Source organism: Diadema antillarum, unplaced genomic scaffold, assembly GCF_040938485.1.
Source record: "Diadema antillarum isolate AM-2024a unplaced genomic scaffold, OU_Dant_1.0 scf00000197, whole genome shotgun sequence".
NCBI classification, from domain to species: domain Eukaryota; kingdom Metazoa; phylum Echinodermata; class Echinoidea; order Diadematoida; family Diadematidae; genus Diadema; species Diadema antillarum.
This window is the reverse complement of record NW_027271086.1, coordinates 2,643,123-2,660,866: the sequence shown is the minus strand read 5'-3', so window position 1 is coordinate 2,660,866 and position 17,744 is coordinate 2,643,123. Positions and strand designations below refer to the sequence as shown.

Sequence of the window (17,744 nt, the reverse complement as noted above, 5' to 3'; positions counted from 1 at the left end):
TACATCAGTACTTGTGTATGTATACGTACATAAAGCAATGAGTCTCCCGTATCCGGCCAAATCCCTTATCCGGATGAGCCCCGGTCCCGACTTGTCCGGATACGAGAGGTTCAACTGTATTGTGTTAGGCAGTGATCTGAAAGATGCAATTCAGGTCAATAGGCCATTTCATCAACACTTTCTATCTTTGTAATGTATTTCTTCTGTTTTGTGGTTTAGTTGTTTGTTTGTTTGTTTTTTGTTTGTTTTTTGGTTGGTGGTTGTTGTTGTTGTATCTTTTATTCATTTATTTATTTATTTATTTATAATTATTATTATTATTATTATTTTTTTTTTTTTTTGGGGGGGGGGGGGGGAGTCCACGTGGGACCTACAAGTGTATAGTATAATTGCAGGTTGTTTAATTCACCAACAGATTTATTCTAAATTTACTAGAGTTCTGCACCTGGAATTCAGTTTATGTAATTTGCTTTTACAGATCATTCTCGGTAAGCCTAGGCAAAGCTTTTTGGTCGTCAAGAATGACCTTTTGTTATAATGGTATGCAAGACATTTGGTATTTACAATGTATGTTAAATAGAGTTGTACACTAGTATGGTCTTTTGTGATGAAGTGGTCATGAGAAATTTACTGTGAACATTGTACATTTTATTTTGTACACTACAGTAAAGTGTGTGTAAATTTTTTTTTTTTTACAATGATTACAAAATTTAGAACCTAGAATACAATGTTTGTTTTTTCTCAACATTTCAATGCTAAAAATGCTTTTTGATATTTGAATAGCATTAATGTTGCCCTTATCACGAATGACTGGATATTTGATCGTGGTCATACATGACATTGTACTGTACCTTTGCAATTGGCAGTCATCATATAGTTAAAGAACATATTTCCACATGCTCCAAATAGCAAAATTTTCCCATTAAAACAGAGTAAACATTTTACATGTATGACTCATACAGTTGTGCCAAACTGTGAAGTGTATTTAAAGGACAAGTTCACCTTCATAAGCATAAGGATTGAGAGAATGCAACAATATTAGTAGAACATATCATTGAAAGTTTGAGGAAAATTGGACAATCGATGCAAAAGTTATGAATTTTTAAAATTTTTGTTTTGGAACCGCTGGATGAGGAGACTACTACAGCTTGTGAGTCATATGCGTACAACAGTATAAAGAAAATATAAAGAAAATTCAACATATTTTCACTTTTTTCGCATAATAAAAGAGCACCTGACTTGCCTCTTTCTAAAGGCAGAGGGAATAATATTACCCATAACATTTGTCGGTAACGAGTCGAGGGAATGTGTACTTTTTTCAAAAGATGAAATTTTGTGAAATTCTCTTTATATTTTCCTTATATTGTTGTACACATGTGACATCTAAGTTTTTCACACACTGCAGTAGTCTTCTCATCCAGCGGTTACTGCACAAAAACTTCAAAAATTCATAACTTTTGAACGGATTGTCCGATTTTCCTCAAACTTTCAATGATGTGTTCTACTAATATTGCTACATTCTCTCAATCCTTATGTTTATGAAGGTGAACTTGTCCATTAAACAGAACATGTGATAGTAGAAGTTTTTCTGTTCCAACACCAGTAAGCAAACTCTAACTAGTATTTATCAGCCAAATGAAAGCCACTAATCAGGTATCATGCTTGCTTTTTTGTGTGTGTTTGATGTGGAACCTAATTCTTGTTAAATGCAGCGATTATTTTGTTAACGGAGAACGGTTCAGAGTATCGTCTCCATCAGAACACAGGCAACTGCTGATATGTGGCCTGTCCAATACAAATAGGGAGAGAAAAATATTGAAATACTATGTTGTATAATCACTATATAGACCTGTGTATTGTGTGTGTGTGTGTGTGTGTGTATCTGAGTGTGTTTAAAAAGGAGAGATAGTGTATGTGAGGGAGAGGTGTTTTGTGGGTACGTGAAAATAAAAAAGAAGATAGTGTGCATAGTTTATGCAGGAATGCCTCTGTGTGAAAGAGAGAAAGAAAGAGAGATGGGGTAGAGGAAGGGATGAAGAATATGGTATTATACAACAGTATTGTGTGTGTATGTGTGTGTGTGTGTGCACATATAAAGAAAGGAGAGAGAGAGAGGGGTAGAGCATGTTTTTATTACAGTGTGCACATGTCTCCGTGTGTGTGTGTGTGTGTGTGTGTGTGTATTAAAAGTGTATATTATGTGTGTGTATATGATGGGGTGGGAACAGACAGCTGCCTCTGCAGAGATTTCCTGCACAGAAGCACGGTGTCAGCCCCATGGAATTCATAAACATAAGAATTCCCATCATTGTTTGAATTGTTTGGAGCTGATATCACCGTGAGCTCGTTACAATGTACTTCAGGTCTAATTGTGTCATTTTAATGGGGACACCAGTCTGATACTTGAACAGTAGACTTTCCAGGAACTGAAAATTGTGCTTTTTACGTGTGTTTGGTACAACAAGGAGGAAGAAAGTTAACAAATAGAGTGGTAAAAGATTTAAACTGAAGGACAGCCTTTTAGTGAAAGTGGCCATCAAACTACAGATTGATGGGAAAGAATGTTCCTGGTCTGCAGAGCTGAGCTCTACACCAACATGCATCAGTGCAAGAGAATTTTAATATGCACTTGAGGGGGAAAAAGAATGTTGCAAGTGAAAGGGATGAATAATGTGCTCCTTAGTGATGCCTGAAGGATGTTAAAGACAAGTTAGTACTTTGAAAGTACTGTCTACAGTAGGAAGAGTGCTTACATTGTGTTTTGATGTACTTCATGTATTTACTGAAAAGCTTTCATATTAGGACTCAATTTATGATCATTTGCACAATACACATGCCTCAAACAAATCTTGGTACCCTTAACTGTGAAATTTTGTTGGAAGTCCCCCCCCCCCTTTCAAACTTTGCTTCCCTAGTTGTTTGAAATAAAGATTATACATTTGCACAGTTCGTTTTCAGCATGATGTATTTCCTTGTTTCTGGATTCGAGTATTTTATTTTGAAATGTTCCATGTTGATTTCCATTTTATATTGATAATCGTGAACCTGCAATTACATTCTATACTTCAAACCCACAACATTTACAACATGTTATGACAGTAACACTCCTGCCAGTCTGGAGACGAGACTACACCACCAACTGGCATGGCATTTTACTGTCTTCAGTAGATAGCAATGCCTGTGCATACATAAGTTGTACACAATCCTACAGAGTCCGAGCCACATTGCATAACCGCAGAGTTTAACAGACTGTAGATTGCATCTAACGCCTTACGCAATCACAAGGATGGTAGTCTGTTTTGTTGTTGTTGTTTTTTTTTATTGTATACATGTACAATAACAGTATCATGTTGTACTGTATGCAGTTTGAAGCAAGGTCTGGAAAATGGTGATATTGAGGCTGAGAAGCTTCGAACATACTCAAGCCTTAAACAGAAAGAATGCTTTGTCAGAGGTCAGCGCTCAGAAGCCAGACCATATACATGTAGGCTTTGTCCAGACTGCAGCCTTAGTGACTGATGGCGTTTGGAGAGTTCTGACCATCGAAATTTGTTATTGGAAGGGGTATCAAAATGAAAAAGAAAATGTCACATTATTTGACATTTGTCTTAGAAATATAGATAACCGTACTGTAGTGCATGAGGTAGTAGTTCATGTAGAGTGCAAGATCCTTTGTTATGTGCTTTACATATATTGTATAATCTGTCCAGTTTAATACACAATTACAACAAATAATTCATAGAGGCTACATGTGTAGCACTCCTCAAGCTTTATAATCATCTGAAAAAGAGAGGCTTAGTTTGAAAGATTAAGGCCACCTGTTACAAAAACAATTTTCTGTCATCTGCAGATTCTAAACAGTTCTTTGTACTGTTAGTGTAATCCTGGGCTCCAGCAAACTACTTAATCCAGTGCAGTGAGCTGTAGAGATTAAAGGGGGAAAAAAAAGGAAAGGACAGACAGACAGATTGAGAGATAAAGGAAGTCAAAAACTGTTTGAAATGAAAAAATTCAGCGAAAGCGGAAATCTGCAAGACATGCTTTGTATCATGTCCTTCGATGCCTCCTCATTTCCATTTATCCGGTTATCTTTTTGCCAAGTACTCTCTAGTGCTGTGGCCGTTGTTGCGTATGTCAACACCGCTCTAGATGGCTGCCCAAGTGATTAATTCGAGCAGATCACCACTCTCAGCCGCTTTTCGGTTGGGAGTGTGTGATTGCGGTGCGATGAAAGCCGTGATACTTTGAGTAGCTCTTGTATCTTGCACCAGCAGAGTGGGCCTCTCTGGCAAAGACTTTGTATTATTATGTAAAAGAGACTATGGCATGATCTATAGATGCACATACCCTATTGTATGTTTACATTATTTGTTCTTTTATCAGAGCTACGAACATGTATATGTACCGTTCTTGCCAGGAGGAGGTATGCTCAACATCTGTGTGACTTGTGTTGGGTCTTTAAAAATATTCTAAGAGTCTGCGATCAAGGCTATGGTGATATGTGTGAACATACTGTAAATGATGTACCTACTAGTGTACAACTGCTCTGGCTTATGTTTTCCAGCCTAGACTTTGAGTTACTTTCACACAGAGCCCAGAACAGGTAAAACCTGTTCCAGAAACTGCCTCCAGCAGGTTGGCACAAGAAAATGGACCATGATACACTGCAGAGCTGAGTTTAAAACTATTTTGAAATAATAGTTACCTTAATATAATTATCACTGAGAGAAATTCCATAGTCTGGACATCCAAACTCCTGATGTAAAATGTTGACATTAATGCTGTTGTAATTGCACTCATATTTTTTTTTGTCACAATCCAAATTTTCAAATTTTTAGTGTGACAACAGAAATAATGTGTTTTATGAGATTTGGATTGCAATCCAAATTGCACAAATTTGTGTGATTTCTTGCAAAAAGTCTAGGTGTGCAGTTGATAACGGTGACTGCAAAGAACTTCTAAGATTTTACATTCCATAATGCACCATGCAGTCCCTCCTTGCTATCTTTTACTATGCTCTGGCTTCCCATGATACATTGAGTTGACCTTGAGATGTACACTAGTATAAAAGTAATACCATTCATAACATGCACCGGTCAGCTCATGATTGCGACCCAAATTTCGAAATTTTTGCAATGAGAAGACACTGATGTCATTGAAATCGCACAGAGCAGGGCTTTTGCTATTGAATGCCCTCTAGGCTTGAATGGCCATTGAATGTCCCCTATGAAGGTTGAGTATCTGTTGAATACTCCCTTTTTTCACCATTTTACAATTTTCCAATGCTGCAAGAGTTCATACCGCAGGAGGGGCATTGGAAATTATTGCCCATCAAATTTTGGTTGCACCCCACAGAAAAATAAAGGATAAACACTGATTATACTCAACAAAAATTGTCCTTGTTAATTGTGCGTGGCAGATGGAAATCAAATGCATGGTGTGTGGTGCTCTCTTGCATACTTGTACAGTACATTCAGAGGGGTTATCAAGAAAGAACTCTTCGTGGAAATTTAAAATGAAGTGGATGTCTGGAGAAACACCTGCATCTATACAGTGTACATAGAAGTGTATATGCGGACAATGTTAATCTGTAGTACAGTTCTCTTGTTTTTCAAGGTTGCTGTCTGATGTTCCGTGACGATTATTTTCTGATCACCCTTGGAGGCCACAAGGCTGCTGCTAATTTGGACCGTGTTATTCCATACCAGCACTTCGTGGAAAATGTAGATGATACAGTAGACATTGCAGCCGATCTTTCTTGTTAGAACGCTACTATATTTGTACCAAGCGCTACCAGCAAGCAGTCAAAAAAGCATAATGAGGTGTGGATGGATATCTGTGACCTCTATCTTTTGACACATGTTCTTCTTTAAGTATGGGTATACATACGGATTGAAATTTTTCATGATGAATAAAAGGGTCGTTCTGAATCAGGGATAACGTTTTCACACAGTAGTTGGGCTGCAAATACCAGTAATGCCCCCTTCATTCAGTTCGAAGCTTGTTTTATCTAGATGTGTTTAATCTCTTCTCAAGTTGTACGGAGAGAAAAAGAAATTGTGTGAGATTAATGGGCTGGAGACTGGTTCGTGACCTGGTTGTGACTTGACTCTCGCTAGTCGCGGAGATGTCTCCACAACGTCTCTTGGAATGTAGCCAAGTCTCTGGGAAGCCACGAGAAAATTGACATGTTCAATTTTTAAGAGTCTTTTTCCAGTCTCTCGCTGGTTGCAGAGACATTTCTGTGATGTCTACAAGTTGTGACCAAGTCACGGAGTCTAATTTTATTCATGAGGTCTCCGAGACGTCTCTGCAACTTTGCGGAGACCCATTAGTCACTTACCAAGCACGTTGCGGAGACGTCTCAGAGATGTTGCAGCGATGTCTTCATGACTTCCGCAGAAATGAATTAGGCCATTATCTTATATGGAGACATCTCTGAAGTTGTCATGGAGTCTCCTTCTTTGTTAGAGTGCAGACCATTGTTTTATCTCTCGAATCGCACAAGTCGCAATGACTGATCAGTCGCGGCAGTTGTGGCAAAGTCTCCGGTGAGATATGCCCTAAATAAAGCAAAGTTACTGTGAATCAGGGAGAGGTACAACGAGTGTATGTATCTGGCTCTAGTTAGGCCTGCATGACATTTTTTTTTTTTTATCTGCAAGATTCAAATAGTAACATGAATTTTTAAACTTTGATGATTAGCTTATAGTTTTAATTTAAAATACACTTCTACATTATACCTAATCTTTCAAATTGAACTTTTGAGTGAGAGCCCCACTCAATGATTAAACCACAAAACCGGAAGAAATACATACTGCAGTGTATGCAGCATTTATGGCGATATTAAAACGTGCTGATGTGTGACGATACAGTAGTGTACAACAAGCACTAGAGATTGACCTGGAAGCTTTTTGGAAAAACATTTTGTATGAGTGTGTACATATACGTATTTGGTGTTACAGTGTCTTTGTTCTTGTGTTGGAAGTTTGTCAATGATAGGGAGCCTCCCACACACTTTCGCGAGAAGTGAGAATGATCGGTTCAGGCAGAAACTTCTCTCCACCAGTGAATTTGACAATTTGACTGACCAAATATTGACTTTTGTGTCTCAGAATTGAACATCAAGCAAGGGCAACACATCCTTTAACTTCCTCAGTAGATGTTTCCAATTTAGGTGGTTTCTAATGCGCCCCAGGCTTGTTAGTACAGGTACACTTGCGCAGTGCTACTACTAATCGACCATGTCAGCAACGCCACTTCCCATCCTATTTGGTAAGCTTCTCAATGTTGGTGCACCACCTACACGATACGCTGGAAAAAAAAGAAATCATCTTTGTTCAAGTGATGCACCATGATGTACTCAGCAGCTCAGTGAGGTTGGTCAGCTTAAAGTTGCATCCGTGGATATAATTTCTAATGTCACGCAGATGGTGATTATGCAACATCTCAGGGGAGATCCCCTGATATGCATGTGACAGTGGTTTGCTTTGGGTTGTTGTTGTTTTTCTCACCCAAGAGTGTGCTTGGATGAGGCATCAGTTACTGTAAGTGGAAATTTTCGCGCATTTCGCGCAACCAGAAACTAGCGCGAAAATAAAAGCATGCAAATATTTTTGCTTGCCATATGCTCTTGTACGTGATGTCATGATTCCGCGGAATTAAAAACACGCGAAACTCTTCTTACCCGGCAAAGCGCGAAAAATTAGTCACGCGAAAATATCCACTTTTACAGTATGCTAGCATTGCATGCTGTACACACTTGGTTGCCGTGGGAATCATTTCAGCATTTCATGAAATTTGTCAAGTCACTGACAGCTGTTTTAAGCTACTGGAATCCTTGCATCTGATTGGCTGAGAACAAATTTGTCAGTGAAAATCACTGACCAAACACTCAATGAAATGCTCTCTGATCTGTGTTGGCAATACTTCTTTCCTGTTAATATATTTTGAAAATGCACTCAAAATATGACTTTTTAGTCTACTCATACGGTGTACGTCTGGTGCAAAGAGGGGATTCATCATCATGACATTTCATATTTCACTTTTGTTTTAGATAACTGTGTTAGATTTGTCCCTGTTTATCCAAATTTTTAAAGCAATTATGAACATGTCCTATGCAAACTGTATTCAATGCATCCCTGTACACTAATGCACATGCAAATTACATGTATAAAATGAGGGTATGAGAACTCACAGAATGTCAACTGACAGTATATTAAAGTTAAAGAAAAAAGATACAAGGACAAAAATGTGCTACCATTGCCCAGCCTGCTGCTCATCAGCAGATGGATGGTTGCTAGGCGACGTCATGTGACGGTGAAAGTGATGCCGACTTCCTGTCCGGATTCCGCAATAAGATACATGTATGCGCAGGGATAATGGTGTCCCCGTGGGAGATCAGATAATTTCTTGCAGTTGGCAGGTGTGACCGAAGCTCCTATTTACACTGCTTCAAAAGCCTGACTTCCTCCGCTAGTCCGCATTGCTGGAGGATTTATTTTTCTTCCTCCAAACCACCTCGTCTCCTAGGCAACAACCTCTTATGTCCATACTATTGAAAATTTGGGCTAAGAAAGTGTCAGCATTTACATTGCCACTTGCCAGTGAAATATAGCCACATTTAGGGGAAAAGATTGTTTGGATGAAAGTTGCGAGGCAGCTGCATCAAATTTGCAGATAATGGCAGAGAAATCACAGGCCAAAGTTCATTATTTTTATAAAAATTTGCATGTGCTGTCATGTTTTGGAAAGAAAGTTATGCCAAAAGAAAAATATTTGCAATATTTGTCATGAGACTTCCCGTGGTGTTGGTACTGTTGCATCATACAACAAGTAGCTGTAGTTGAGTGCTGCAGACTGCCAAGTCAATTATGAATTTAAGCATTACCTTGGGAAAAAATTTTATATAACTTAGGCGATTTTTCATTTCTTTGCAAGTGGAAAGCTCAAACATCACATTTTGTAATGTTGCAATTTTTCCCAATGAAAGGAAAACAAGTTTCGCCTGAATTAGGTGTAGCATGCAAACAAAGCTTAAATTGTGAGTTTGTACTCATTGCATGATTTCATTTCATATTGTTGCCACCAACATTTGCTGTGCACTCACACACCCTCTTTGTGTTTTGGGCAGCGTACACTAATTATTGGGCAAGTACAGTCAAAGGAATTAAAAAGCCTATTGAAAGTGTAGTACTCACTTTATTGCCTGTTAAGTGGGAGAATGGGATAGATATTGATTTAATCATGAAGGGAATATTTGCTTCTCTCTGTCTCTCTTCTCCTTTTTTCTTTCCTTTAATTTTTCACAATGTATCAGGTAGAACAGCTCCGTACGACTGCTCCTTTTAAATCACAAAATTTCATGTGGAGGCAGTCATATGTTTCTCATGTCATAAGAGATAGTGATATATTATATATCATAAATGTTTACAGAAGGCAGATGTGATATATTGATAGATGAGATTCTTTTCTGCAATACAATCTGATCCATGTAACATGCTATCTGAAAGTATCAAGTATCTAGATTTCAGTGGTGGATATGTAGAGCTGGGCCCCATTTCTTCTCTCTCCTCTTTCTTAAAAACACAACAACATATAGAGCTGCAGATATAGTTATGATTTTGTTCTTGCCGAAACCCATACCGTCTGCTAACCCCAGAATAGGGCTGAGACAGTATCACTACATAGAGAACAGTCTGAGATCTACAATTTGTAGATGATGCAGAAATAGCACAAATTGCAGCAAATTATAGTATGACGTATGCACGCAATTTCCTCCAATGATTTTGACTGTGAGGTGAGAGACTGCAGTATCCATCAGTATGGCATGCTGTCTTTTCCAAGTTGGAATTCCATCATCGGCATGGCATGATATCTGTTGAGAATAGTGACAGCACTGCGAAGTTACCACTGGGAAAGCACCTATGTCATACGACTGTCAGGTGTATTTTGACAGTGTCTTGTGTTCGTGACCTCTCATGTTTTTGACCTCTCCGTGTCAAGTAGAGTGTTAAGAGGAGAATGTAGATCTATTTAAAAACAGAGGCAGTTGTTTTTGAGTGATAGTTTCGATCTTACTGAGATTCATAGTACCATGTACGCTGTTTTGATAAATGTCGTGTTTCACTCCAGATTTTGTTTGGAGCTGCAGCTTTCGTGCTTTTGTTTCCATTCCAAAGCAACTTTTTCTCTCTTTCTGCTTTGGCAGTTGATTCTCTTATTTTGCCATTCAATTCAGTGTACCAAATTCTTGCCGAACTGACCTCAGTCTCAGAATACATTTAATGCTTTTAGAACCAGCTCTTTGAGAAATAGTTGGTGCATATTTGAAAGAGAATGATTAAAAGCAGCATTGAAAACAACTGAATAATGCAAGAATGCAGTTAATAAAGAAGCCAGAGATTGGCTTAAACTTGCACAAAAACTTTGTGAGAGGTACAAGTGTAAGATCACTTGAATGCATAAGTTGATTGAATTCAAAGGCTTCAGATATGTTATTCAATGGATTCATGGAAAAGAGTGTTAAACATACAGGATGTATCATGAACCATGAAATCCTGTATGAAGCATGCCATTTGTGTGCTACCACTCAGAAGGCCCTCATATCACAATTTTTTTCAATATATTTCGAGATCTAGACAATTAAGTCCTCATGGTATGAGTGTGTCCAATTAATTCTTAATGATTTTGGTCACTATGCATCATCTGAAAGATGGACACTTGCTGATTTCTACTTTCAGATTCAAGGAAGGAAAATCACATGATTGTTATTTTATGCATATTGTGTATTTGTATGTGTGTTTTTTTTTAATTTGAAATTTTGCAAAGAGAAGAAAAAAAATCCAGATGATTTCTACATAACAAAGTTATGTTCAACTGATGAAAATAGCTGTTAAGAAGGTCTGCAATTTAAGATATCCATTCTGATTTTCTTAAATGCTTCATATAGAAATATGATTTGATGTTTTGATGCCCTGTGGCTTTGATTGTATGCAGTTCATTCATCTTCCTCGCACTTCCTCCTCCTTTTCGGTGAAAAGTCCCCTTTTGTTTGAACTTTTTAGTCTCCCATCAAACGAATGAACATGATGTATCATTTATGCTGTAAAGGATTAATGGCTTTGATGTTCTGTACATGTGTATTATTCATCTTTTCCACTCTCCCTCTCTTTGCCTTTCCAGACTCATGGGACTATGCATTCATGAAGGGAATCTACATCCGCTGCTTGAGGTAATACATCCTTTAATGAATTAAAGTGAAAACATATTTTGGTAAGGGGTTGAGAACCCGTGTTGCAACATTTCATATTTGCTTGCTATATATATCGAAAGAGTCTACCAAGAAACTTACCTGGTTGACGCGATTTGCTGGGATGATGAGTCGTTTCGGAGTGTTCTGAGATCAAAAATAAAAGTCAGTATGCCGACTTTTATTCCAGAAGGATCCAGGTTAACTCGATCTCAGGGACAACTAGGCCCTATTTCAGACAATTAATACGCAGTTTGTGATCGTCATATTCTATACATAGACGCACATTAATTTTGTAGGCGCGCCAAAGAGGTTCGTTGATGTGCACGTTGTATCAACTCAGCCCATAACTGCGACCAGCCAAAATGCGAAGCGCTCCCATAGTACAACACTGTACAATCCAGAGGGACAACTCGGCCCCGCCGTCAAAGAGAGACCGAGTTGTCCCCTTTTCCGAGTTAGCCTGACCCCGATCGGGTAAGTTTTGAGATGCGAACATTTTGGTTTAAATTTCACATTTTGGTCTTTACCCAACGAATATCTTGTTATTACAGCATTATTCCACACATCTCTTAGGCATACGTGAACATTTTGGAGCGAAATTTGACAATTTTGCAGGCGTACCAGAACTATGCTTTGCCTTTTAAAAACCAGAGTAGATTTAGTACTGAACTTACTGCACATCCATCTTGGTAGTGTATCAGAGCAGATTGTGGTGCTGCAAGGGTGAGGGAGCTTTTTGCTCTTTAATAGCTAGACTTTTAAAACTAGAAAAAAACAACAACATTGTACAACAGTGTCATGTATCATCAATTCCTCTATCCTTGTCGGATATTTCCTGCTGCATAATCTGCATCAGCCAGTCTGCCTTCTCGACTGTTGTGTGCTGTGAAGCAAAGCCAAATTTATATGAGGCATGAAATTTTCACGAATTGAAGCCAACAGCCTGTTTTCGCAGCATGAGATTTTTGCGAATTGCCACTGGCATTCAATCCATATAGGGAAGCATCAAGAACTTTCACTTGCATTTTAATATCGCGAATCTTGGCTCTCGCAAAACTGAACTGTGCTAAAATTTGTGGTTTTACAGTACATGTATAACGTTTCAGGAGTTTTTCTGTATTTCCTATTGTTTATTGAAGATTTTCATGTCAATATGTTATTCACTGGCATGGCCCTCATTATCATAGTGTGGATTTGAACACACTGCAGACACATTGATATTCAAGCATACATGACCTTTTATTTATTCTTATTTGAGATAACTGCTTAATAATACTTATACATTCACCAACAGAGTGTGATATGAATCCCAGGTATGTCAACAGCAAGAGAAACATATCAGCAATACATAAATCTGTGTTACGATGTCGAAGTCATAGGCACACACCAAGTAGCTGCTTGTCGAAGGTCCTTAGATCACCCATGTATTTGATTAGCAGTCCGCAAAATTTTCGAACAGGAGCAGTGATTGAACTAAAGTGTACTTTGTTCATGTACATTTGCACGTTCTGCTGCACGTGCATGTAGGGAAAATATTGACGATTCAGTCGCGAATGGTATGTTAAGTTGGCAGTCTGTTGGTTTACGGTCACAAAATGTTTCACACAATGCAAATACACGACATACTGTACTTGGCACACACACACACCCCATACCTCCCTATCATGATATGATCTATTCAGTGGATGGCTATTCTTGATTATGTACAAATTTGTACACTGTACGTACAGGCTGTATACATATGAGTCACTCCTGGACAAGAGAGGAAATCTTGACCTTTAATATCTATTGATTATGAAAGAGTTTAAGTTATTACTCCCCTCCCCCTCGCCGTGAATATTCAGTGTTCATCAGTTCTTAAAATTATTACGAAAAAAGCAAACACAGTGATGCAAGAATTCTTTTTCAATACTTGATGGCCTTTCAGATTAATATTCTTTTCATTCACTTTCAATAATAATGTGAAAGTATGCAATCACATACATTTAGGACATAATGCATGAACTTTATCAAATTGAATTTCAAGTTTTCTTACAATTTCTGTACCTCAGAGAGTAGCTGGAATGACAGAAAAGCAGATTGTTGGCTTTTCATCTGCCATTACACTATTTCTATTGATGACTACAGTGTGGTATTAAACTTTATCAATAGCATATAATTTCACACATTAAGAATTTGAAGGTTGAAAACAAAGTTTGAAGATGTCTGTGCCTCAGAATATTTTGTCATGTAGCAGACCTGTTTATTTTTTTTTTTTAAATCTATACGAAATAGGAAATTATCATTGTACATACTGTATACCTCTATGGTTCTTAGGGTTTTCAGGGTCTATTTTGTCTTCGATCATTTATTGAAATCATTTTGCTGGTGACATATTCTATGAAACAGCATTTCCTAGGGGTGATGACCCTTTAGATATATCTTGCAACTTTTAGTACTAATGGCTTAATTTACATTTTGATTGAAAGAAAAATTACACCATAAAATGTATGCTGGAGAATATCATACAAAGGAAGTATAAACTCTACAAAACACTCCGATTGAATGAAAAGTGGCTGAAGAATTGCACACAACCATGGATACACCATTTTACAAGAATTGTATTCATACTGCATGATTCAGCAATCCAAAATGAGCTAATTGCATCATTCAAACTTAATAACCACACAGAGTTCAGAAGCCAATGGGCTTTCCTACATCAGTAATTTTCATCTTATCAATTGTGTTTATCTTATTCACCCTGAGACCAAGAAGCTCCTTGCTGAGACTAAAGTCTGTGTGGAATGATGTGTCAATTTAAACTGAACCTTGTCCTACAGGGCCCTATAGCCCCCCCCCCCCCCCCCCCCCCCCTGCTCTGGGCTTACAAAATTTGTTGGATTGACCCTCAAAGGTCAAGTACTCCATCGATTGGTCTGCTATATTTTTTTTATGATGTCCTGACAAACAATTTATTTCAACAGGATTGCTTCATAGGTGATAGAAGTACAGAAGTATAGCCATCTGTTGTCATGATCTCATTTCTTAAAAATAGGACACAAAGTGAACGAGTATTGCCAAGTATGTATCTGTAACATCCAAAGCATTGTGAGATTACGCCCAGGCTACCGATCCAGTATTTTGTTCAGTCCCGTATGGATGCTTCTGTGTCTGCTGTTTTTCTTTCACTCTTCATACTCGCAGTACAGTAGGATTCAAGTGGTTTGAAAATACAAACACAGTGTTTGCCGATACATGGTTTCATATCCCTTTAAGATTATGACCCACAGACTGAAGTTGCTAGAGTAAGGCTCACCAAAGTCCAGTTGACTTTTTTGTTTTGTTTGTTTGTTTAAGGTAGGGGGAAAAGTCATACCAACATTATGACCGACTTTCAAAAGTGAAACATACATTTACTTTTTCATACTCTATGATATATGTTAGTTGCAATCTTATGAATCATGTCAAGGTTTCATCACATATACACACTCACACACACACACACACACACACACACACACACACTCGCACTTCATGCACATAATGATTGATTTTTCCTAGCGTATTGTAAAGTGAAACTCATGAGTTGCTGTCTAGCAAATATTCCCTGAAGTGCAGGCAAAAACTGCAGATATCATTAAAATCTGCTCAAACTACAGCTTTTATAGAAAATGTGCCCTCAAATCATATACCAGTATATATACATATGTAGTACCCGTTAAAATCTGAAATCACATTCTGTAATGAGCAGAAGTGTGCACAATGTATTTTTTATTGTATTTATGGGTTTTTTTCAGCCATTTGTCATTATTGCCATCTTCTCACCTTTTTTTCCCCCCGCTGTCATTGCATTTTCTCATTGAGGGAGCATTTTTTTCTGCCAGGTCAGCAGAACTCATAACTCGTATGCAGTGCTGTGCCCAAGTTAAAAAAAGAAAATAGAAAGAAAGAAAGAAACAATTGTAAATCGAGAGTTGAGCCAGGCAATTTACATTGTACAACAAACATGATATGTTGTATGTACTGGGTATGCAGTAGAGAAGTAATCATCAGTTCCACCGGCATTTAAATCAAGAATCTCTCTTGCAGAGCTCCGTAATTAATGTTGCAAGTTGCATATATACATGTAGTCGGCTGAGTGTTCGAGGCACCTAATAACGCCCTGCTCATAACGCCCTCCTCATTTTCAGCTGACGATATCATGTCCATTTCTCACCCTTCACTTGTACAAGTATGCCATTGTTGTCAAACTTACATGTATGTGGATACAGTGCATGCATTGTGTTCATTCTAAAAGGGGAAAAAAAAACACAAACATGACAAAGCAGAAGCTGAATATACAATTGTAGTTTTCAATATTTGTGTGGATTAGGCTCCGCCCACTTATCAAGGGAAGCCCCGCAGTACTTCCGCACACCATAGAAGGCAAGCCATTGATCTTTTCAGCTGTGAAGGAGAAATATAAATTGCTTCTCCATATAGGTGTGAAATTGTTAATGACTTGGAAGGCATCTTGTCAGCCGCTGGCATAATTTATGGTAGAGTGAAATATTTAGTTTGCTAGAAAACATGCAAGTTATTTGAGTTTGTTAGCATTCAAAGGAGGAAATGAGCAGAACATAATGCAATATTTCTTTTTGTGTAGCAACTGAAATTCAGTGAAAAATCTGCCCAAAGAAAAAAAATATATATATTTAAGGGCAGGAAAATTTAAAGTGTGGTGATGATTCCAGCAAAATTAGATTGACAATAGGAACCCTGTTATATAAACTTGTCTTGTACTCTGACATAACCTTTTCAATCAAAACAGAATTATTTGTGTATTTATTTCTCTCAGTGTGATATCCAAGGACACATTCATTCAGGACTGTAGATTGATGTTTTCATCAAATACACACCTCTGTGTTAATGATGGTCCATACTATACATATGTACACGTAGGTGCATCAGATTCTGTTTCTGTGGGTGTGAATATCAACAACAGTAACAACAACAACTTTTTGCGGTGTTTATAGAGCAGGCAAAAATCACAAATTTCAATGTCCCTCTTTGCCCCCATGGAGAATGGCCCATGTAAACACATTGATGCAATTGATCATACATCGCGACGCATTGTTCCACCCCCAAGAGTAAACTACTGGGCATCATCTTCAGAATGAGCTCAGAGCATCATCTAATACAGTACAATTTTGCTCACAGTGTATATTTGAATGAAACAGTGAAAGAAGAACAGATTGATGAATGTAATTGACTGATAAAGCTCTATAAAAGAGGTGCTTATTTGTAGTCTTGTGTATTCTTTTGAAGTACAGCTGTATCATCTATCTATACTGTATCTTATCCATTGAAACTTAACTTTGAAGATCTGCCTAAAGTCCCTTTTTGCTCATTTTTTTTTTGTTGCGTGTAACCATATTTATGGAGATTAGTGCACTCTGTGGTTTTTACATTTCTTGAGTTGTGCGAAGATAATCTCTCCAGTATTATAAACTAGATAGAAATGAAACTTGTAGTGCAGTATTAACTCTCATTTAATATATTATCATTTCATTATTGCCATCATTATCATCATTATCATTATCATCATCATCATTATTGTCGTCATTGTCATTATTTGTCACTGTTTTCCCAGCATTTAGAGACAGACAAATTGATTGCTTGATTGATTACTTTATTGTCTGCAATGGAAATTCTTCGTACACCGTACATTGGATATTACAACAAAATAAACATCAAATGTTCAAAGTCTTATACTGGTATTCATTGGAATGCATGAGCCTAGCTACATGTACATGTAGCAGTGGCGTAACTATGGGATGACAAGAATGGACTTGAAGCTTTTTGCCAGTAAACACATTCATTACATGAATAGAGTCTATCAACATCGAAGAAGAATACGTACATACCTAGGAGGTAATGCACATTGTTTGCACTTCCTTATTAGGGCATGATGGATTGCTCAAGAATTGAACTGTTCCATTCTGTTTACTGACCTTTTTTTTTTTTCAGCGAGTGCTATTCTCCTGGTTGTCGACAGTATATATTGTTTTTTTTTTTCCAACTTGCCTAGAGTATATAGACCGTCGATCTTTGTGTGTAGATCTTCTTCCATGTATCCAGGGCAGTGATCATAGCATGTCTCTCTGAGCGCTACACTTGAACAATTAGAGCAAACACGCATGCAGCAAGTACTGCATTCTTCTTTAGATGTCTCGCCAACTTTGCGTAACCTACGCAAATCCAACCACTTATGGTTGTACATGTAACATGTGTGTATGAGTGTATAAAATCTCATTTATGGCAATCTGATTTCCATAGGACTTGGGGTTGTGGGTGTAGCGTACCTGGACTAATCCTGCACACAGTCTTTCTTTGTGTATGGTGCAGTTGTGCATTCCCAATTACGCTGGTAATATCAAATTTTCTGGAGACGCTTTTTTTATATGAAGCATGAAATCAGATTCAAACTAGAGAAGCACTCTGAGAGCGCAGACCTCCGCCAAGCATGCAG

General features: G+C 37.8%; 1 protein-coding gene across 1 annotated transcript in view; it reads left to right on the top strand.

Annotated features, from left to right (window-relative positions):
• Positions 1 to 17,744, top strand: part of LOC139723654 (dual specificity testis-specific protein kinase 2-like) — a 101,222-nt gene that overhangs the window by 20,435 nt on the left and 63,043 nt on the right. Inside the window, exon 4 of the mRNA XM_071634879.1 lies at positions 11,185 to 11,233. Coding sequence (XP_071490980.1) covers positions 11,185 to 11,233 — 49 coding nt within the window. The remainder of the gene's footprint in view (positions 1 to 11,184; positions 11,234 to 17,744) is intronic.